Source organism: Dipodomys merriami, unplaced genomic scaffold (genome assembly GCF_024711535.1).
Source record: "Dipodomys merriami isolate MVZ:Mamm:240054 unplaced genomic scaffold, mDipMer1.0.p SCAF_2, whole genome shotgun sequence".
Lineage (NCBI taxonomy): Eukaryota > Metazoa > Chordata > Mammalia > Rodentia > Heteromyidae > Dipodomys > Dipodomys merriami.
Genome location: NW_027203381.1, coordinates 59,356,035 through 59,377,264, shown reverse-complemented (window position 1 = coordinate 59,377,264; position 21,230 = coordinate 59,356,035). Strand labels below are relative to the sequence as shown.

At 42.4% G+C, this 21,230-nt stretch overlaps 2 protein-coding genes across 7 annotated transcripts in view; one reads left to right on the top strand and one right to left on the bottom strand.

Moving 5' to 3' along the window:
- Senp2 (SUMO specific peptidase 2) overlaps positions 1-5,765 on the bottom strand; it is a 44,372-nt gene extending 38,607 nt beyond the window's left edge. The window contains exons 1-2 of the mRNA XM_070029757.1: positions 5,665-5,765; positions 2,877-2,932 (exon numbers count right to left, since the gene is read on the bottom strand). Of these exons, the coding sequence (XP_069885858.1) occupies positions 2,877-2,932; positions 5,665-5,765 (157 nt within the window). The remainder of the gene's footprint in view (positions 1-2,876; positions 2,933-5,664) is intronic.
- A 98-nt stretch (positions 5,766-5,863) lies between these two features.
- Positions 5,864-21,230, top strand: part of Liph (lipase H) — a 56,131-nt gene continuing 40,764 nt past the window's right edge. Inside the window, exons 1-5 of one of the 6 annotated variants that reach the window (XM_070029759.1) lie at positions 5,866-5,937; positions 6,349-6,512; positions 10,058-10,240; positions 16,494-16,630; positions 17,059-17,484. In XM_070029759.1, coding sequence (XP_069885860.1) covers positions 17,436-17,484 — 49 coding nt within the window. In that variant the 5' untranslated portion in view covers positions 5,866-5,937; positions 6,349-6,512; positions 10,058-10,240; positions 16,494-16,630; positions 17,059-17,435. Of the gene's footprint in view, positions 5,938-6,348; positions 6,513-9,962; positions 10,032-10,057; positions 10,241-16,493; positions 16,631-17,058; positions 17,485-21,230 lie in introns of those variants that run through there. The other 5 variants (XM_070029761.1, XM_070029762.1, XM_070029760.1 and 2 more) reach the window with 5 other exon arrangements.

Below are 21,230 nucleotides of genomic sequence, written 5' to 3'. Positions count from 1 at the left end.
AGTTACTCAGAAGGTAGTGCTAAAGGACCAATTCAAGGTCAGCCCAGGAAAAAATTGATAAAATCCTATATCAAAACACAAAAGAACTAGGGGCTTAGTTTGAATGGCACAGCTTTTCTCTAGCATAAGGGAGATCCTGGGGTCAATCCCCAATACTGCAAAAAGAATGGGAATGCACATGTGCACAGGAGCGTGCGCGCACACATACACACACACACAAAAAAAAACCAATACTAAGTTCTGGCTGGGCTCACTTCAAAAATGAGAGCTCAGCATGTATCTGGCAAGTATTAAAGATATAACTAGCACTAAATCAAGGTTTTACTCAAAATAATAAAAAAATACAGCTTCCTTAGTATATAATCATAATTTAAATATAACATGTTGTGAATGTGTGTTTTCTAAAATCATTTCCTAAATTTGTATGGGAAATACTGTGATAATGAATATTGTATAAATTCCTATTACTTAGAATGTATAATTTGACCTGCCTTTATTCAATTTTTTCCCTGAACTCTTATTATTTTCTGAATTTACAACTTGTTCATATTGTTCCTTCTGCCTAGAATGCTTTCCCTTTCTATCAATCTCTTGATATCCTATCCATCCTTCAAGATCCATCTCAGATATTAAGTCCTTCATCAAACATTTACTGAGACTTTCAAGCAGTTGGAAATTGAATAGGATTCTGTTACTGCCTTCCTTATTTCATCATGTCCTCACTGACATCAGATTGCTTACATACTTATATATAACTCCTGCCATATAACCATGCAAACAAGACCCTTAGAAATAATGACCCCGTTTTTCTCATTTTTTATTTCCTGTAGAATATATTGCCCTACATCAAAACATGTTGGACAAAGTACTCAGTGGATTTAAGTGAATATCAACATAGGACCATAACCAACAATCACATCTCAAAGAGATCAAAATGCAGTCACTATTGAAAAAGATGAGGGCGCTGGTGGCTCACGCCTGTAATCCTAGCTACTCAGGAGGCTGAGATCTGAGGATCGAGGTTCAAAGCCAGCCCGGGCAGGAAAGACCGTGAAAAAGATGAGGGGCTGGGAATGTGGCTTAGTGGTAGAGTGCTTGCTTAGCAATGCATGAAGGCCTGGGTTCGATTCCTCAGTACCACACACACAGAAATAACTGGAAGTGGCCCTGTGGCTCAAGTGGGTAACTAGCCTTGAGCAAAAGAAGCTCAGGGACAGTGCCAAGGCCCTGAATTCAAGCACCAGGAATGGCAAAAAAAAAAAAAAAAATGAATATATTACTCTATTGTGGTTTTCCCCTTTAGTTTGGCTTCACTGTCCTTCTAAGCCATACATATATGGAAGTAAAAGGTTTGTTACATTAGATTGGTTCTAATTAGATTGGTTCATTAAGCAAGCTAAACTTGAATACTCAGTTTGAACTGGTTTTTGCAATGTTTCCACTTCAAAAATAAAAAGCATCTAAGCCTGATGCTGGTAGCTCACACCTGTAATCCTAATTTCTCAGGAGGCTGAGGTCTGAGAATTGCTGTTTAAAACCAGCCTGGGGGCTGGGGAGGTGGCTCAGTGGTAGAGCGCTTGCCTTGCATGCATGAGGTCCTGGGTTAGATTCCTCAGTACCACATAAGCAAAAAGAAAAAAAAGCAGGAAGTGGCAAGGGGCTCGAGTGGTAGAACGCTAGCCTTGAACTGAAGAGCTGAGGGACAGCGCCCAGGCCCAGAGTTCAGGCCCCATGACTGGACCCAAAAATAAATAAATAAATAAAACCAGCCTGGGCAGGAAAAGTCCAAGAGACTTTTTTTTTTTCCCCAATTAACCAACAAAAAGCCAAAAGTGGAGCTATGTCTAGCCTTATGCAAAAATGCTCAAAGACAGCCCATCTATGTCTAGCTTTATGCAAAAATGCTCAAAGACAGCCCTTAGGCCTTGACAAGTGGCAGAAACAGTGAAAAATAAATCGATAGTTTAGATAGATAGATAGATAGATAGATAGATAGATAGATAGATAGATAGATAGATATTTTTCTATGGAAAGGGCTTAGATCGTGTGTGTGTGTGTGTGTGTGTGTGTGTGTGTGTGTGTGTGTGTGTGTGTGTGTGTGTGTGTGTGTGTGTGTGTGTGTGTGTGTGTGTGTGTGTGTGTGTGTGTGTGTGTGTGTGTGTGTGTGTGTGTGTGTGTGTGTGTGTGTGTGTGTGTGTTTTTCTCAGTTGTAGGGCTTGAACTCTGGTCCTGGGCCCTGTCCCTCAGCTCTTCAGCTCAAGGCTAACACTCTACCACTCGAGCCACAGTGCCACTTCTGGCTTTTTCTGCTAATGTGGTGCTGTGGAGCCGAACCCAGGGCTTCATGCACGCAAGGCAAGCACTCTACCACTGAGCCACCTTCCCAGCCCCAGGACTTAGATCTTAAATGCATACAATACATATATCTATTTATCTGGGAAGATACCAAGTCCCTGGTAAAATAGGTACTTCTGGAAAAGATAACAGCGAAGGAAAGAGATTTAGTTTTCATTGCATGCACTTTTTTTAACCTTCTCAATTTTTTTCCACACATATTTTCCCTATTAAACAACTAATTTTTAAAATTTAGTACCTAAGCTGGATGCTGGTATAATCCTAGCTACTCAATTTATAAAACTTAGTACCTAAACTCTAATCCTAGCAACTCAAGAGGCTGATATCTAAAGTTCAAAGCTAGCCCAGACAGGCAAATCCAAGACACTTTTATCTCCAATATACTAACAAAAAGCTGGAAACAGAGGTGTAGTTCAAGTGGTAGAGTACCAGGCTTGAATGAAAATGACAAGAGGCGAGCACAAGGCCCCGAGTTCAAGTCCTAATAGTGGCAAAAATAAAATAAAAACAAAATTTAGTACCTAATCTTGGTCTTTTAGCTGGTATTTCATCAGTGTCCACTGGAGAAAACAGAGTGCTGAAAAGAGAGGAAAAAAGGTATATTTATTTCTATAAATAAATTTGCTAGTCAACACTGAGGTATGGTTTACGTGTAGAGCATGTGCTTAGCATGTAAAGGACCGTGGACAAACAAAACTCAAACTGTTAGTCAAACAACACCTTCTTCCATTAACTTTGTCATAAAATGAGATCCAACTAATGTTGTCAATGTTTTCTATAGTAAGACATTTCACATTTGAGAATTTAACATTATAGTTTCAACTATTTGAGAGAGATCCAAACTTCCTTACCATATAATAAGCTATAATCTGGTAAAGTTCAAACAACAAATAATTTGTTTTTGAAAGAATGACCTCAAAAGAAAGTCTTTTTTTTTTTTTTTTTTTTGTCCTGAGGCTTGAACTCAGGGGCCTGGGCACTGTCCCTGAACCATTGTGTTCAAGGCTAGCGCTCTACCATGAGCCCTTGCTCTAAGAGAAAGTGGTGCTGTGGCTCAAAAGTGGTAGAGCTCTAAGTAGTTTATTGGAGATAAGAGTCTCACAGACTTTTCTGGCCAAGCTGGCTTCAAACCATGATCCTCAGATCTCAGCCTCCTGTGTAGCTAGGATTACAGGCGTGAGCTACCAGCACCTGGCAAGAAAGTCATTTTTTTACTTCAGTTGACAATAAAAGCAGATAAAAGGATGTTATATAACTGCTTTTTTTCTCCCAATGCAGGGATAGAAACCAGGGCTTGTGTGCTAGGCCAACACTCTACCACTAAGCCATACCTCTAGCAGGAGCTGGTGGTTCATGCCTGTAATCACAGCTACTCAGGAGGTTCAGATCTGAGGATTGAAGATCCAAGCCAGCAAGCACAGATAAATCTGGGAGATTCTTATCTCTAATTAACCAGCAAAAAGCTAGAAATAGAGGTGTGGTTCAAGTGATACAACATCAGCCTTAATCAGAAAAAGGTAAAGCACAGGGCTGTGTGAATTCAAGCCCCAGTACTGGCAAAGTTATTTTAGATAATGGATGACTATCAATACCTAACCTGTAGTAAAGAATAGGGATTTATTTCCAAATTATAGCTTCCCAGACTAGCAAGAAACTTACATTTTAAAGAAAAGAACAAAGCCTAGTACAGTGGCTTAAGCCTGTAATCTCCACATTCAAGAAACGGGCAGGAGGAGTTCAAGGCCAGAGTAGTCTATACAAGAAACCCTGACTCAAAGAGAGGTAGGGGCAGGTTAGGTCAAGAGGAGGGAGAGAAAATGAATGAGAGAAAAAAGAATGGATACCTTTGAGAGAATTAGCACCGCAATTCAATAAATATGTAACAAATGTTTATCATGTGCTTGATGGGTTACAAACTCCTTGGGGTAGAATAAACAAATATTACTCTTACATACATTAAGCATTAGTTTAGGCACTTAATGACATGTCTCAAATGATCAAACCTACATAAAGGTAGAAACTGTGAGTTTCAGAAAAGCATACTACAATTTAGACACCTAATTTCATATTTACATTCTCAGACTCACGTATTAATCATTTCATTCTCTCAAGCTTCCCCAATCTTTAACCGTCACCTTTCATCTTGAGACTTAATAAGAAAGAGGGAAAGAATGACAGCCCTAATGGCCTATTATCCCAGCACTGGGAAACTGATGCTGGAAGATCTCAAATTCCAGGCCAGCCTGGGCTACACAATTGGTTCAAGTCCAACCTGCTCTATATATGGAGAAGGAAAAGTGACAGAAGAGATAACATTGATTGAAATACATTGTCAACCTGTGTCGAAATGTAACAATGAAATCCCCCTATGTATAACTAATGTAAACTAAATCGAAAAATGCTAAATTAATTAAAAAAAAAAAAACAACACGAGGCTGGGGGTGTGGTTCCGTGATAGAGTGCTAGTTCACAAAGGCCCTGGTTCCAACTTTAGCACCACAAAAGGAAAACAACAACAACAACGACGAAAAACATTTCATTGTCCATTGTAAAGAATGTGTATGTTTTATTTTCTAGATTAATAGGTGAGATAAGCGAAGGGGTAGATGCTAAGTAACAATTTGTAGTTTCTCGAAAATTGTAACATCGTTTTAATGTATGTACTACTGATCCTTCAAAGGGAGCACAGTATCTTTTTTTTTTTTTTTAATTTAACACTAAGTCTAAGGCACAGAACAACTCTCCCTCCCCGATCTGGCCCCAAGCTCACACGGTGGGACAGCTGTTTTAAAACGAGACAGCTGCTGTTTCTTGGCGCTAGGAGAACAGTACTTGCAGTCAAAATGACTTTGGGCGAACTACCAACCTCGCCCCTCCGAACTGCAGGTTTACACACAGTCCTCAGGTGATGCTTAGAAAGCGTGTTCTGCACACACTAAATCACAACCGAGCCAACTTCCTCGCATTTTCCGATTTGAGTCCTGACACCGATAAAAAAAAAAAAAAAAGAAACGCGACACACCGACCTCGTCTGTTGTCAGCGACCGGTCCGGACTTTGAATAAGCACATTAAGGGGTGCTGCCATCACTGGCTACTCCCGAAGACGACGCCGCGCGCGGCGGCGGGAGCGACGACGTCACCGGGGCGCCCGCCACCCGCGGGCTCCCGGGCCTCCACCCCGGAGGCGCGCTCCCGCCCGCCGGGCCCGCGGGGCCGGACCCACGCTCCGCGGGCGGGGCCCGGAGCCCGCAGGGAGGGAGGGGCGCCGCCAGGCCCGCGCCCGCCCCCGCCCGCCTCGCCCGCCTCACCTGTGCGAGCGCCGCCTCTTGAGGAGCGCCCGAGCTCGGGGCACCGACCGGTCGCAGAAACGGAAAATGGTGCCGAGAATCCTAACCAGCCATCTGTACATACCAGGCCTGAGCAGCAGCGGCGGCCGACACACCCCGAGACGCAAACCCCAGAGCTGTCGCCGCCGCTGCCGCCTTCGCCGCTACGGCCACCACCACCACCACCACCAAGCCTCAGTCGCTGGCTGGTGACGCGACCCGAGGGCCCTTACATTCAACGTCCCCTCAACTACGGTAGGAGGCCCCCGCCCGCCACCACTTCCAACGTCACCTCCTCCCACCCCGCCGGAAGGCTTCGCTCCCCATCCGCGCGTGCGCACTCTGGTACCTCCCTCAGCACGTGAGCCCAGGGAGAACGCCTACCCGACGATCCTCAGCCAATCGCTGATGAGACTAGGAGGTCTGTGGGCGGGGCTTTCTCTTCGGCCCAGCCAATCCTGGTTCGGCCAGAGGGACAAGGCCCACGGATCATGTGTGCAGTTGTTGGGGGTCTGTAGGAAGAGGTTTTTTTTCTCTCCGGAGCGCTGTTGGTGCTGAATGCTTGCGATAAGGATAGATCTCGTTTATTAACAAATATGTGTGGGTTTAAGCGCCCTTTATTTTGCATATGCCTCTCATATTTTGTCTTTTCACCCCGTCTCCCAGCAACCTAATGCCGTAGGAAATCTTATGACCGTCAAGGAAATAGGGTGCAGAGCAATTAAAACTCGCCTAAGATTACAAAGTCAGGTACTCCACGGTTGGAATTTGAACCTAGGTCTGAGTACCAGTGCCAGTCCCACGCCCTGGAGGTCAGTCTGCGTGGAAGGGTACGTATATAGATAATTACATGTTAGAATACTACATCATGGGCTGCTGGGTTAAAGGAGTGTGCAAAGTGCAGTGGAGCGAAAGAGGAAAACGCGAGGGCGCAGCAGAAAAAGGACAGAGTTCCTAAGGAAAGTTTCGTAGAAACCAGGCTGAGGGCTAAGGATGTGATTCAAGTAATAGATTCTGAGTTCAAATCCAAGTACCATCAGGAAAAGAGGGGGCAAAAAAAGAAAAGAAAAAGAATGAGAAGCTACCTGTAGCCTTCTAATACACTTCATCTCTGATGGGCTGGCCGATGAGAATGCTAAGCAACAGTCCTCTCTCTCTCTCTCTCTCTCTCTCTCTCTCTCTCTCTCTCTCTCTCTCTCTCTCTCTCTCTCTCTCTCTCTCTCTCTCTCTCTCTCTCTTTTTATTGTGCCAGTCCTGGGGCTTGAACTCAGGGCTTGGTTGCTGTCCCTGACCTTTTGTGCTCAAGGCTAGAAATCTAGCACTTGAGCCACAACTCCACTTCCAGTTGTTTTTTTGTTTTTTTTTTTTTTTTTTGAGGTTTTTGGTGGTTAATTGGAGGTAAGAATCTCTTAGGCTTTCCTGCCCAGGCTGACTTTGAACTGATCCTCAGATCTCAGCCTCCTGAATAAGTAGGATTATAGGTACTGGGCTTTAGCAAGTGTTCTTTGTCCCTGAGCTATGCCCTCAACCTCCCAATCTTTTCTTCTCATGAAATGATCTTTCTTAAGCAGAAGAGTGGATAACAAACTTTAAAGGTCTATTCACATCTTCTTAAAGTTTACCTTCTGTGTGTAAATTTGTTTTATCAAAGGGTAAGCCCTTAGAATTAATCCTGCCAGCAGTTTCTCAAAAGAACCATCTGTAAATATACCACAGAATACACCTTGAGAGAAGAGAGGCATAACACTTGGAATAACAAGAGTTACAAAGCCGAGAAGACTTAAAAGTAGTGACAGATACAATATACCCAGAACCTCTTGCCCATAGTCCCCTTCAAAGGACTCCCCTCCCCAATAAAGTCAGATGGGTCCTTTCTTCTCAACAACTTAGACAAGTTTCCAACAAAGAGGGAGTTGCCCTTATCTCTACCGCTATCCCCTTTCAGGCTAGTCTTCCAGAACTCTGAAGAGCCAGGACCTTGAAGAAGAAAACAAACTGGTATTATTATGGAGAACACCTTACTTGGGCCTGAGCCTCCAACTCCACTAAGAGTTGGTCTTTGAAGTAGCCAAACCAAGAAGCTCATCAAAAATTGGAGTCAGATTCTTCCAATTTTCATTCAAACAAATCAGAAGGCTGTTTTTGAACAGCAACTTATTCTAGGATCTGGTCATCAAGGTTTAAGATACATCAGAGATAAATCTCACAGCACTCTAGTACAACATCACAGCACAAACCATACTGAAACATTGGTTATTCACTGTACAAAGTTTCAAGACTTTGGGATTACACACAGTTAGGGTGTGTAGGGTCTACACAGGGACACCTCCCTACCTCTAGGCTAAGTTTCTGCCCAGTATCTGTTACCTAGGTAACTGGCAGACTTGGAAGCAGTCACCTTCCCCTCCTGCTAGGTCACATCCTGGGCCACCTCTGGTCACATGCCTCCCCTCTGACCTTAAGAGGGTCCCAGACTCTGAGGTCACATCCAGATCCATTGTGGCCACACCTTTCCCCCACCTGGCCACACCTCTTCTTGTCCCTGGCCTAGATAAGTCCTGGCCCAGGGGTGGGTCACCCCTTCATTTTTCCACCATGCCCTGCCTGGCAGCAGTTCAGTAAATAACTTCTTTTCCTGTCTGAATAGTGTGTGGTGGTATTCTCTTCACCGGCTACCTCATGAAACCTATCTATTTAATATACCTTCACACACTTGGATCCAAATCCCATGGTCTCATTAGCAACACACAAATGAAGTATGGAAACCCTCATCCTGACACCCTTACACACTGCCCTCCATGTCTTTTCTTTAGAGGGGAGATAGGGTTGAGTAGGGTTAGGCTAGTCAGGCTATCCTTGAAGGGGACAATCTCAGTGGGAGCTTGTTTGTGAAAGCTTTTGCTTTTCTACCAGTGTCCCACTGGTATGACCAGGTTGTAGGCAGAATGGAGAAGCCTCCATGTTCCTCTTACTCCTTATGGCCTTTGGATTCTCCCATGGCCCACCAGCCAGGAATTCCCGGGGCAATTGGCTTTAGCTCTCCGGACTGAATGGCATTAAAGGAACCAACTGGCAAACAAAACAAATCTAAGTACCCTGAGGGTACTAAAGACATGGAGGGCATGGGGCTGGGAAGGTGGCTCAGTGATAGAGCGCTTGCCTTGCATGCCTGAGGCCCTGGGTTCGATTCCTCAGCACCACATAAGCAAAAAAGAAAAAAGCCGGAAGTGGTGCTGTGGCTCAAGTGGTAGAGCGCTAGCCTTGAGCTGAAGAGCTGAGGGACAGCACCCAGGCCCAGAGTTCAGGCCCCACGACTGGACTCCCCCCAAAAAGACCTCCCACCCCAGTCTATTCTTTAGATTTGCAAAATTTTCCCTTTTGAAGCATTCATCTCTAGACCCTTAAAAGATTATAGCTACCAGCCGGGTGTTGGTAACTCATGCCTGTAATCCTAGCTACTCAGGAGGCTAAGATCTGAGGATTACGGTTCAAAGCCAGCCTGGGAAGGAAAGTCCGTGAGACTTATCTCCAATAAACCACCAGAAAACCAGAAGTGACACTGTGGCTAAAGTGGTAGAGTGCTCGCCTTGAGCTGAAGAGCTGAGGAACAGTGCCTAGGCCCAAAATTCAAGCCCCACGACTGGAAAAAAAAAAAATAAGGATTATAGATACCCACAGATGAGGTTTAGTTGGTTTGAGCTTAGTGTTCCTAAAATCCAATGTCATGGACCACCCTGAAAATTAATGAACTAACTCTCTACTATTTGAATAAAATATGCCCCCTTAATTCTATGACTTTGATCTTATTCAATCTAATTACAACCTTGGCCTCACAGAGTGAGCTGAGGGCCTCATACTGCCTTCACTCAAGACCTGTATTTTAACACTTAAGCTACACCTCTACTCCCAGCTTTTTTGCTGGGTAATTGGAGATGCTGGATTCCAAGATCCTCAAATCTCAGCCTTCTGACTGTTAGGATCCATCATGACCATCCCAGGGGACCCCGTGGAGGCAGCCAGGCACAGGAGAAAGATTATTATAAGGTTTGTTAGAGGGCCATATCTCCCCCAGGGAGAGGGAGCATATGGCATCTGCCCCTATCCAGGTGAGTAGCTCTGGGGCTAGTGGCCTGCACAGGTAGGTCTGGGTCAGAGAGAGGGAGTGGCCTGCTATTTGGTGGGAACTCTAGGGTAGGGAGGAGTTCAGGTTTGGGTGGAGCCCAGGACTGGAGGTGGGGATAATGCTAACACTTAGTAGCTAAGATTACAAGTGTGAGCCACAGGTACCAGCCAACTTGCCCTCTGAGGGGAGAGAAATGTAGCTCAATGACCACGGTGTTCAACCCAAAGTAAGTGCACTCCTTTTTTATCTTAGATTTCACCACAAAACTTTAGTATATTGACTGCAAATGGCTTAGGCTGAATCTTGTGGAGAAATAACACCAGACTCTAAAGGCCTGCTTCCTGGTCTATAAAACGAAGTTAATGAAACTGGTTTCTCGGATATGTTGGCTGATCTAATATATTTAGTGCAGGTGAAGACATGGGCTAGGTCCAGGTATGTGTTCATCCTTCTTTTCCTTCTTTCCCTTCTCATATCAAATAAGTAACTCCACTGTTTGATATCTTACATTTTCCACAGATCTGCTCCTTCCTGTCATTTAGGGCCCATCATTTGTCACACCACTAGGAGCCATCTCCCTTATACTCTTTCCTTCTTTCTACACTGTTTTTGGTAAGCTCTCTTTCTTTGCTTCTTATTTGTCTTTGGTTGTTGTAAAGGAAAGGTAAAGTTATAATGTCATTCCTGTTTATGTTTTGTTTTGTTGGTAGCTGGGAGGCTTGTGGCAGAGAAGGACTTGGTGGGCAGAACAGGATGAGCAGAGGGAGGTAGAGGAGGACTTGAGTTTAGGGGACCTCAGACTCCTCACTTTTGTTGGAGAGCTGTTTAAATGATTGAGAATATTTAAACTGACGGTTCTGAACTCAGGCCAACGAAGGCCAGCCATTATCTAAAGGATAGTGAGGCCGATTTCAATAAACAAGTCAATTTTTTTTGGCTGTACATCAGTCAGCCCACGGGTCTTACGGTTAGACAGCAGGCAAACCATTGGGGTGTCTCTGCGAACAATGTAAAGCTCATTTTGGAAATTTTGGCAGGACTATGGGGCCTCCATTCACTGCTTGTAGGCGTCCCTAAAGCTTTGGGAAGGTGAACAGATGGATCCCAATAATTAGGAGAGGGCGTCCCCAAAGTCCTAATTAAAGGATGTCAGAGGGTCAAGCAAGGGTAAAAACTCCTGGAGTCCCTGGGGACTCCAGACAGGAAGGGAGGGAGGGCAGGTTCGTGTCGGGCATCTCCACGACCAACTGGGGTTGGTTACCTTGTCCTGAGGGCTTTAGGACATTGGGTGGAGGAGTTGGTTAAATGGCGAAGAGCCTCCTGCCTGGAGATTGTCTCAGGACCTGGTGATGGAGAGAGAATAGGGGGAGAAGAAGGCCTTTTCTGAGTTTACGCAGGGGGCCAGTAATACCTCAAGCTACAAGGGGTGGCGGTTCACCGCATACACCGCTCATGGAGGCAAAGGCCATGGGGTCTTTCAGGTGGCTGTTTAGCCCCAAGTAAGCTCCAAGGGCTCTGCGCTCCCAATGATGAAAGGCCTTGCAAAGAGAAGGTAAAAGGCTCCACGAGAGGCCTCCAGGAGACTGGCAGAGGGACCCATTTACTCCGGGCGCTCTTCCTCTTCTGAGTCTTTCGGCACCACATGTTGGGAAAATGGAGAACGGAAAAGGAATGGGTGGACTTGATCCTCAACAGGCAAGGACTGTTGATTAAAGAACAGCAGGAGCACAGACCTTCCACGGGTTCGGAGGTCGTACAAAGGGGCTGGATTTGGGGGTGAGAATAAAATATGGGCTATAGTCTCCTTGGGATCAAGGGTGATGTCCTTGGCCAGGCCTCCAGTGGAATCCTGGGTGTGGGGGCTATTGTCTACTAGGGGCCAAGGTTGGAATGACCTACTTGTGGACAAGCACATGAGCACACACCTGGTGCTTTGCTTGACCCTGGGGAAGAAGGTGGGACTCAATCCTTCATCTTTTATCTTTAGATACATAAAAAAGATTAGATAGGAGATCAAGATCCTTCACTATGTCCTCACACAACTTTTCAGGGGGAAAAAACAACAAACCTATTAGAGCCTCATGTTTATTCCTGGCACATCATTAATATCATTAAAACAATGCATTATGGGAATGGGTCCATTTGGTTGAAAATACATGACCATAATCTGACACTCAAAACTGTCCATCAAGAAGGGTTTCTCTTCTGGGAGAGACCCTTGAACCCTCTCTTACACCCAAAACAACCATAAATTGTTCTAGGAATGTGTTCTAGAACACATTCCTTGGGACCTTGGAGCAATCTTTTGTAGGCCTACTTGCATGCTTCTTAGTTTCAGTAAACCCATACTTTGTCCTTACTACTAGTGTGTTTTGTTCAATTCTTTTTTTAAAATATCTTTTAAAAATTATTTTTAATATTTTTATTGAGTAACTAATTGTTTTCTTAAATTTTTATTGTTGTTATAAAGGTGGTGTACAGGGGCTGGCTGGAAATGTGGCTTAGTGGTAGAGCGCTTGCCTAGTATGCATGAAGCCCTGGGTTCGATTCCTCAGTACCACATAAACAGAAAAAGCTGGAAGTGGCACTGTGGCTCAAGTGGTAGAATGCTAACCTTGAGCAAAAGAAGTTCAGGAACAATGCCCAGGCCCTAAGTTCAAACCTCAGTACTGGCAAGGGGTTACAGTTACATAACTTGGGTAAAGAGTATGTTTCTTTTTGCATAATGTCACCCTTTCCCTCACTCTCTTAAATACCTTTTTTTTGGGGGGAAGGGAAGTCCAGGGCTTGAACTCTGCCTGGGCGCTGTCCCTCAGCTCAAGGCTCAAGGCTAGTGCTCTACCACTTGAGCCACAGTGCCACTTCCGGCTTTTTTCTTTTTGCTTATGTGGTGCTAAGGAATGGAACCCAGGGCCTCATCCATGCAAGGCAAGCGCTCTACCACTGAGCCACCTTCCCAGCAAAAAACTTTTATTTTTATTATTGTCAAGTAGTTGTACAACAAATTGATACATGAATACAGTGTCTCTTGATTGATGTCACCCTTTCATCATTCATCCTCTTCCCTTCCAACCCAATCCCCTCCCCTCAATTTTCTTAATTTCATAGGATATGCATTGAATATTATGACTGCATTTCCCCTTCCTCTCTTCATTCGTCTATCTCCTTCCTCTAGACCTCCTCCCCCAATACCTTTTAAGTACCTGTTTGCTGGTGCTTGTTTTGTTAGCTTTCTAAGGAATTACACCATTTGAATTCTCCCCTGCAAAACTGTACCTCAACTGATACATTTGTGTGTACTTGCATACAACCCTGTATGCATTTAATTGTACATTTACAAATTAGTTCTAACTTCCAAATCTGAGAGAAAACATGTATCTTTTGTCTCTCTAGGCCTGACTTATTTTACTTAACATCCATTTCTTTGCAAATGATGTAGCATTCTTTTTTATTTGGAACATCAGGAACACTATCAAATTAAAACTACCACCCAATAATGCTATAAAGATCATTATCATCATTATTGTAACTGTCTCCTTAAAATAAGGAATGGTGTTCTACTTTTCCTTATTTATTTATTTTAAAGGCGTAGGAGTCAAGAAATGTACATAAAGGAAAGAATGAAGAAGTGAAACAATCCAGGTGTGGTGGTGTATGCCTGTAATCCCACCTACTCAGAAGGCTAAAGTAGGAGGATCAAATATTCAAAGCCATCCTGTACACCTTAACAAAACTTTGTCCGAAAAATAAAAAAATGAAAGGTTTAGGAATATAGCTCAATAGTAGAGAGATTGTCTAACATGCATGAATAAAAGAAATGGAGGTAGAGAATGGGATGGTCTCAGGGAAAGTTTACCCTAATTCTCTTGTAGGATATAAATTGAGGAAACAGACTTGTTCTAAAGTTGGACTCCAGGGACAAAGGTACTTTAGTGAGTGAGCTACTAGCACAAAGCCTACGGACCAGGATGGGTGGGGCCAGAGGTCATCTTCCTGGTTGTAGAAACCACACCATCATAAAACCATCTCTTCTCAGCTCCTTTTTATTGCCACACCTGGCTTTTTATGTCCACTCATTTAGAAGCTTTTCTTTTTGTTGTTGTTGTTGGTCATGGGGCTTGAACTCTGGACTTGGGCACTGTCCCTGTGCTCTTCAACTCAAGGAAAGCGCTCTACCACTTGAGCCACAGTGCCACTTCCGGTTTTCTGGTGGATTACTGGAGATAAGAGTCTCACGGACTTTCATGCCCAAGCTGGATTTGAACCAGGATCCTCAGATCTCAGCCTCCTGAGTAGCTAGGATTACAGGCGTGAGCCACCAGCACCCAGCTTCATTTAGAAGCTTTTCTACCCACTTTTACTCTGCTGTCTGTGACCAGTGATTTCTAGGTTTAAAAAAAAAAAGGCATTAAAACAACAAAAACAAAAACAGGGAGTGGGAGCCAGAACATAAATGAGGGAAATTGTGACATTCTTGAACTATGTTCATTTATCAGGGGCATAGGATTGTGGTAATCTTGAAGCAGATAAACGATTTCCTCAGTATATGTTTAAAGAAAGGTTCTTTCAAATGATTATAAGTTGACCTCTTTTGGGGGGGAGAGTTTAAACACATCTTTTATTTTGAAATAATTATTGGGTCACAGAAGTTGCAAAAATAGTACAAGGAGTGTTCCTTAACTTAGCTTCCCCAAATTTTAACATCTTGCATAACGGGTAGTGTACTTTCTTTTTGTTGGTGGTGGTGGTTATGGGGCTTGAACTCTGGGCTCCGTCCCTCAGCTCTTCAGCTCAAGGTTAACATTCTACCATTTGAGCCACAGCACCACTTCTGGTTTTCAGGTGGTTTATTAGAGATAAGAGTTTCATGGGCTTTCCTGTCTAGCCTGGCTTTGAACTGTGATCCTCAGATCTTAGCCTCCTGAGTAGCTAGGATTACAGATATGAGCCACTGGTACCTGGCTTGGTAGTGTACTTTCAAAATAAAAAGAATTTAACATTAGTAAAACCCAAAGACCTCTTTTGGATTTTATTAGCATAACATGCATACATGTATGTATATTATGCATATATGTGTGTGTGTGTGTGTGTGTGTGTGTGTGCATAGTTTATGTAATCTTACTGCTTGTGTAGATTTTTACAGCTACCACCACAATTAAGGTACAGAACTCTTCCATTACTAAAGAATCACTTGTGAGGTTATGAATGTAACTCAAAGGTGGAGCCCTTACCTTATATACCTAAGGCCACTGATTAGATTTACAACAACAACAGCAATAATAACAATAGCACCAACACACACAGGTACACACAACTTTAAGATTCCTTGTATTAAACTTTTTTTAAACAATTGCTTCTTTCTTTCTTTATTTAGAGCCTGTCCTGGGGTTTGAACTCAGCTTCTGAATATTGTTCCTTAGCTTTTTTGCTTTGGTTAGCTGTTCTACCATTTAAACCACAGTTCTGCTTCTGGCTTTTGGTTGTTAATTGGAGATAAGAGTCTCACAGACTTTTCCTCCCTGGGCTTTGAACCTTGATCCTCAGATCTCAGCCTCCTGAGTAGCTAGTTATAGGCATGAGCCACTGACACCTAGCTCTTTGTGTTAATCCTTTACAGTCATACCCATTCTTCTTTTTGCCTCTCCCTTTGGAAATTTTTATCTTATATTTACTTTAAGAATAAATGCTATTCCCAGTAATGGAAACGAGAAGGGAAAGGCTCTGTCCCTAATTCCGATGCGGTTATGCCCATCAGAAGAAGAAAAAAGCACACAGCAAGATGGTTAGTGTAACATGTATGTACTGACCATTAATTGTAGCATGAAGAGAATTCCAAACAGGAATGAGTCTTATTCGTGTGTGTGTGTGTGTGTGTGTGTGTGCGCGCGCGCGCACGCGCGCCAATACTGGGGCTTGAACTCAGGCCTGGGCACTTTCTCTTAGCTTAAGAGTACTTAAGACTGGTGCTCTACCACTTGAGCCATAGTTTCATTGCTGGCTTTTTGATAATTAATCCTCCCAGGGCTAGTTTCAAACCAAGATCCTCAGATTTCAGCCTTCTCAGTAGCTAGAATTATAGGCACGAGCCATTGACATCTGACTTTGATTCTTATTCTTATTCCTGGCTGTTTCCCTGCTACCTTCCCCCCCCCCCCCCCCCCCGCACCAAAAACCTGTTCATTGTTCTGTCTAGATAAACATTTGGCATGGTAGTTAAAACTGATAGGAACTCAACAAATATTTGTCAGGTAAGTACATCGACCAACAGGAAGCAATGTAGTCCATAACAATTCCCTAAGCATAATGTGAGACAAGTTTTCCTTTGTTTCAGAGGGTTGTTTCAAATCAGTAAGGTTTAGCCCATGTGGAAATAAAAAAAGCTTGGTAAATTATGGATTTGATTTTCCTATTTATATTCCCTTAATCAATTTCTCCAAACAAAACACAAAACCAAGGTGTAGACCAAAGTCTTTCACCTGAAACATCCTAACTTCAAGGAATCCTTCATTTCTTAATCCCAACCTGAATCCCTCCTATCAACACTGTCAGCCTGCTGTGTGTGTGTGTGTGTGTGTGTGTGTGTGTGTGTGTGTGTGTGTGTGTGTGTGTGTGTGGTGTGTGTGCTGTATATTCTGAGACATGAACTCAGCTTTCTGTTGTTGTTTTGTTTGTTGTTGTTTTTCCACAGCGGTTGCTTACAAGTCTCTCAGATTTGTCTGCTAAGGCTGGCTTTGAACCTCAATCCTCAGATGTGGAGACCTGAGTAGCTAGGTTTATAGACTAACCTGCCTTCTGAGAGGAGGGGGCATTGTGGTTTGTGGCCAGGTAGGTAGTCTTTCTTGGTAGTGGAAGGCCTTACTTTGGTCATAGGCATGAAACTAAGGATTCAGCTATATTTTCTCATTTAGTCCATTTAACAACCCTTGAGATGTGTGAGAAAGAGAAAGGGGAGGAAGAGAAGGAGGAGGAGCAAAAAGAAGGAGGGAAGGAAGGAAAGTAGGAAGAAAGGAAAGAAGAGGACAAAAAAGAAGAAAAAAAAGAAGAAAATGAAGAAAAAATGAGAGAAACATGTAACTTGTAAATATAACACAATTTAAAAAATCTGAAGCATAGATATATTTTGCAATTATAATTTGGCAGAATGAAATGCTTTTAATAAAAATCTAGTACTACCTTCTATAAATTAACATAAAAAGTGGTTTTGTAAGCTCAGGCCAACAGAATACTAACTGGATTGTCATTTCATTCACAAGGAGTGGAGGGAAGATCTCAGATCATACTTGATTTCAACACACCCAAGCCAAACAACTAATAAACCGCCCACAAAGAATGAAACTATTTTGAACTCGTCATCCTGCAAATGCAAATTATATTCAGATCTGCATAAAATTGTGTAAGGTAGAAAGTACCAGACCTTGTATTGAAAAAGGGGAGGAGTCAAGGATTCTGAAGGGGTGGAACCCTGTCTGCAGTGTCCATAGTCCCTCCCTCTGCTTCCTGCTGTCACCACACCTCTGGATTAGAGATCTGAGCTGGCAGTGAGCAAAACCCGACCGAAGTGGAAACCCTCACTCAGGCTCTTCCAAGTATCATCCCCGTGAATGCGACACCTCATCTCTCCAGGCTCCATATGTTGAAGCTATACTTCTTCCTCAGTTTGATGTGTTTGGTGAGATCAGGTAGGTTGTTTATTCCATGATGTCTTAAATGATTAAAACTATGTCAGCCTTGTCATTTTTCAGTCATCAGCCTACTTCCTTCAGTGGACTTTTTAACCTCTATATGGTCACTTTTAAGGAAGAGACAAGGGTAACATAAACCTCCTAATACTAAAGAAAAATTGTTCCTAAAAACAAGGGATATTATTTCTTTAAATTAATTTTCCTCATGCGCAAACACTAAATAGGCTGAGGGAAGGGGAGACATTGTCCAAATAAAAATGTACTTATTATTCGACATATGTAACTGTAACTTCTCTGTACATCACCTTTAAAGTAACAATTTTTAAAAAGAAAAAAAAACAATATGCTGAAAAATAAAGATATTTCTTTCATAGCTAAAATTTCTGTTTATTTCAACCTCTTTTGAAATGAGTTAATTTTCTGAAAGTTTTAGAATTTATTTTGTGTTAAAGAGGTTTATTTTATACTTTCTACAGAGTGTATAGTTAAATGAGTCTTATAAAAATGATATTTTCATACACTTAAATTGCTTAGAGTAGTGTCTGCCATTGTGATAAAGATCATTCATCACTAGGTAATAGAAATAAAGTGAAATAGTTAAGTAAAAAATACTTGGCACTTCTCAGCCTTCTTAGGAACCCAGATCTTTCTTACAGAGCTTATGATAATGAAGTGTTTTGAAGGGCAAAGGGAAATATGTTACATATTAAGATCCATAAAAATATTCATAACCTCTGAGCTAGTAAAATCATTTCTGGGAATTTATTTCAAAGAAACAACTTCTTGGAGGCTAGGTATCAAACCAAGGGTTATATACATATTAAGTAAGTACCCAACCACTGAACTACACCCCAAGAAATAAGTGTTAATGGGGACATGGAGAAGTAGAGGTATAGCTAAATGGCAGAGCACCACCCTTAAGCAAAAAAGCTAAAAGAGAGTGTGAGGCCCTGAGTTTGAAGCCTCTGTATTGGTACAAAAACAAGAAAGAAAGAAAGAAAGAAAGAAAGAAAGAAAGAAAGAAAGAAAGAAAGAAAGAAAGAAAGAAAGAAAGAAAGAAAGAAAAGAAAGAAAGAAAGGAAAGAAAGAGAAAGGAAGGAAGGAAGGAAGAGGCTGGGAAGGTAGCTCAGTGGTAGAGTGCTTGCCTTGCATGCATGAGACCCTGGGTTTGATTCCTCAGCACCACATAAGCATAAAAATAAAAAGCCGGAAGTGGCACTGTGGCTCAAGTGGTAGAGCACTAGCCTTGAGCTGAAGAGCTGAGGGACAGCACCCAGGCTCAGAGTTCAGGCCCCACGACGGAACAAAAAAAAAGAAAGAAAGAAAGAAAGGAAGTAAGGAAGGAAGAAAGGAAGGAAAGAAAAAGAAAGGAAGAAAGAAAGGAAGGAAGAAAAAAAGCCTCATATGCAGAGATAATAATCTATATTTCTTAAAATAACTGTGACTAAATAAAATAGAAATGTTCCTACTACAGGAATGGGTCATATCAACTTAGTGGGGTTGTTTTGTTTTCTGTGCTGATCCTGGGGCTTGAACTCAGGGCCTAGAAGCTGTCCCTGAACTTTTTTGCTCAAGGCTAGTGCTTTATCACTTGATCCACAGCTCCATGTGTTTTTTTTTTTTTTTGTATTTTGTTTTTTGGTTTTGGTTTTTTTGGTGGTTAATTGAAAATAAGTGTCTCACAGACTTTCCTGCCTGATTTGGCTTTGAACAGCAATCCTCAGAACTTGGCCTCCTGAGTTGCTAGGATTACAGGCATGAGCCACCGGCACCTGGCCAACTTAATTTTTTTTTTAAGTAATCTTTAAAATAATTTTGATGCTTTGCAGAAAAAAGTAGGACTCAAATTTGTAAATTAGAATTACAGCTGTTAAAACCATGTGGGTATACCCATAAATAAAGTTTAGAAGAAAAATAGAAAAGGTTCAATTGTATTAGAATTTCAGGCCTATAGATAAAATATTCTCTCCCTCTGTCTCTCTGTCTGTGTGTCTCTTTTTCTCTCTCTCTCTTTCTCTGTGGTGCTGGGGATCCAATCCAGGGCCTCTGTATGTTAAGCAAGGACTAACACTTGAAGCCACACTTTCAAGTCCTTACTATACAGGTTTGAAATTAATTTCCTAGTAAGTTGAAATTATACTAATGATGACATATTACTGAGAAGTCACTATGTTGAAACACATGCTTATTGTACTTTTTTTTTTTTTGTCGGTCATGGGGCTTGAACTCTGGGCCTGGGTGCTGTCCCTGTGCTCTTCAGCTCAAGCCTAGCACTCTACCACTTGAGCCACAGCACCACTTCTGGTATTCTAATAGTTTACTGCAGAGTCTCATGGACTTTCCTGCCCGGCCTGGCTTTAAACCTTGATCCTTAGATCTTAGCCTCCTGAGCAGCTAGGATTATAGGTGTGAGCCACTGGTGCTCGGCTTTATTATACTTTTGAACTTTTAAAAATGAGTATAAATTTATCTGAGCCACTAGCTCATGCCTATAATCCTAGCTGCTCAGGAAGCTGAGATCTAAGGATTACAGTTCCAAGCCAACCCAGGCAGACAAATATGAGAGACACTTCCAATTACCCAGCAAAAAGCTAGATATGTGGTTTAAAAGGTAGAGTGCTAGCCTTGAGCAGAAAAAGCCAAGGGAGAGCACAGGCCCTTAGTTCAAGTCCCACTACTGGTGCATGTGCACTCGAGCACACACATGTGCATAAATTAAATAATAACTTAAAGGAATTAGATCATAGCACAGAAACTTTGTGATGCTTTCTGGATGCTTCCTTCAAGTCTCTTGTTACATATCTGTATTTACAAAGTTAGAATAATGGCAACTTAACTTGTTTGTGACCCACTTAACATCTCATAAATGGAGTTTTATTTTAGGTGATTTTAGAAGATAGATTCTAAACAGAGACACCCCGCAAAAAAACAAAACAAAAAAAAAAACTTTTGTAGCTGTGAGCTAACTCTAGACTTTTCAATGTCTACAAAGCAATGAAGCTGAAACTTTTGTGTGTGGGAGGTAGGTGGATCATATGCTTGTAATAGCAGAAATGATTAGTCACAAATACTTAGGCTTTTTCTTTCTTCTTTGTCTTGCAGAACAAAATTAGCAAGAATTAAGATGAGATTCAGAAATCCCAAGAACATTCACTTCAAAGAACTCTGTTTTGCTGTGCTAATCTTTGTGAAGTCATGATAGGAATGTTTGCTATAATCTTTACTAGTGGACACAGAATGGCTAGAGTACTCTAAAGTATATCAGAGTCACCCAGGAGTGGGGAGAGAGATTAAAAATGTAGACTCCATTCTAAAGATCCAGACTCCAAGAGACTGGAGCTAAACACTAGAGTCTATATTGTAAACAAGGCCTCCATGTTTTTCGATTTCAGGTAGCCCAAGGAACACACACTGATTAATGTGGTTATTAGTTTTTTGTCATAATTGTGTGTGTGTGTGTGTGTGTGTGTGTGTGTGAGTGTGTATGTACTTGGGGCTTAAACTTAGGGCCTGGGCACTGTCTCTTAGCTTTTTCAATCAAGGCTGGTACTATATTACTTAGGCCATGGCTCCACTTCTACCTTTTAGCAGTTAATTGGAATAAAAGTCTCAGGGAATTTTCTGCCCTATTTGGCTGCCAACCAGAAGTCTTGGATCTCTGCCTCCTGAGTAACAAGGATTATAGGCATGATCTACCAGTGTCTGGTTAGATGGCTTTGTGTGTGTGTGTGTGTGTGTGTGTG